The sequence below is a fragment of the Ceratotherium simum genome, chromosome X, assembly GCF_057802395.1.
Source record: "Ceratotherium simum simum isolate JZ-2026a chromosome X, ASM5780239v1, whole genome shotgun sequence".
NCBI classification, from domain to species: Eukaryota; Metazoa; Chordata; class Mammalia; order Perissodactyla; family Rhinocerotidae; genus Ceratotherium; species Ceratotherium simum.
In genome coordinates, this window is record NC_141940.1 from 20279053 (window position 1) to 20281008 (window position 1956).

Consider the following 1956-nt stretch of genomic DNA (forward strand, 5'->3'; position numbering starts at 1 on the left):
TTAATCTCCTTTTTTCCTTTCCCTTTTTTCTCCCATCTTCACTGTCTCAATTTTATATATGGGAAATGATGATACTATTTGGGAAGGCATTTAAAGTGAGAATATAGATGAAGGGAAGGGTTGGGGAGTGTTGTGAATTTATGTGTTTTGAGTGGGATTGTTTTACCCATGTCATCCAGTTTTCTGTTATTTCCTCACTTAAAGCATGTCTAAAGAGCTCTTAAGTAGTCAAGAATAAAATCCAGCTTATGGTGATGGAGAATTCACCTATAGTGACTGACTTCATCCTTCTTGGCATGACAGACAGCCCTCAGCTTGGGATCCTGCTATTTGGAGCCTTCCTTATTGTTTATATTGTCACTGTATTGGGGAATCTAGGCCTGGTAGTCCTGACCAGGGTCAGTCCCTGCCTCCACACCCCCATGTACTTTTTCCTCTATAATCTGTCCTTTCTTGATATCTTTTTCTCTTCCACAACAATCCCAAAGACTTTAGCAAATTTGTTATCTAAGTTGCAGGCTATTTCTTTACTTGGATGTGTGACTCAAATGGGCTTGTTCATCATTTTTGCCTCTGCTGAATGCAAGCTTTTGGCTTCCATGGCCTATGACCGCTATACCGCCATCTGTCATCCATTGATATACTATGTCACAATGTCTAGAGTCCATTGTCTCATCTTCGTAGCAGTATGCTACCTTGGTGGGTTAATTAACATGGTTTTTGTGACAACTTCCATCACACAACTATCATTCTGTCGACCACGTGTCCTTCCCCACTTCTGTGACATCCCTCCACTGTTGGCACTGGCTTGCTCAGACCACTGGGTCACCCAGATCCTGGTTGTTGGCTGTGGGGGATTCACCCTGGTCACCTCCATTGTGGTGATCCTTGTCTCCTACATGTCTATCCTCATGACTATCCTGGGAATTCCTTCAGCTTACGGCAAACAAAAAGCTTTTTCTACCTGTGCTTCCCACTTGACTGCTGTTGGCCTGTACTATGGAACAACTATGTATACTTACTTGCAGCCATCTCGACATGGATCCCGGGCAGGAAATCAGTTGGTCTCAGTGTTTTATACAATGGTGATCCCCATGTTTAATCCTCTCATCTACAGTTTGAGAAACCAGGAAGTGCAAGATGCTCTATGGAAAATACTGAGGCAGAGTCCCTAATATTCCATTCTGTGTCTCAAGAATGTAATATGTTCTATAAAGATTTGCTCACAGTTCTATTTACAATGTTTTCCTTGCCTTGTAAGAACAATTGAGCTGCTCTGGCTAAGTGTTTAGAAGTAGTTGTTTAGATAAACAGCAAGACAATAGGAGGAAATTATATGGACAAAATACTGTGTATTTTCTGAAACAACTATCTGATAAGAAATATTTTAAGAGAAGGAAATATGTATGTGGTCATGAATATGTCAATCTGAGTTGTGAACTGGTATAACACTAGTCATGACTTAAAATAATTCTGAGATAACAAGGTTAGAAAACAATATAATTTGACTATAAGTTGTAGAAGAGAACATGGATGGCAACTGGGGTGCAAACTTTTTTGCTTTACCACTCATGTGATTATATCGAGGATTTACTTCGTGTCCCTTAGGCTGAATTAAGTTCAGTCCATATCTTTCATAAGGATTCAGAGGACTCCTAGATGTGTGCTTTCCAAATGCTGTACCATCACTGCCACTGTAAGACTGTAAAATGTAAGCCTATATATAAATTCATATGTGCAATTATTGAGATTTATAGGGATAAATCTTAAAGAGAGTGATAGCCAAATAAAAGATTGGGTTCACTAATTAGAATAGAATTTGAATACCCTTTGTAAGGGACAATGAATTATCGATTGGTGGGAACTCCAAACCTGAATTATAGCTCTGATTTTTTGTATGCAAATTTTGAATGGATCTGAGCCAAGTCCATTGGTATTCCTGAATATACTTCCAAC

At 39.3% G+C, this 1956-nt stretch overlaps 1 protein-coding gene across 1 annotated transcript; it reads left to right on the forward strand.

Moving 5' to 3' along the window:
- Window positions 1-254: 254 nt before the first annotated feature.
- On the forward strand, window positions 255-1175 carry LOC101403084 (olfactory receptor 5AR1-like). The gene has a single exon (XM_004437347.1). The coding sequence runs from the start codon at window positions 255-257 to the stop codon at window positions 1173-1175; it is 921 nt and encodes a 306-aa protein (XP_004437404.1).
- Window positions 1176-1956: the final 781 nt, after the last annotated feature.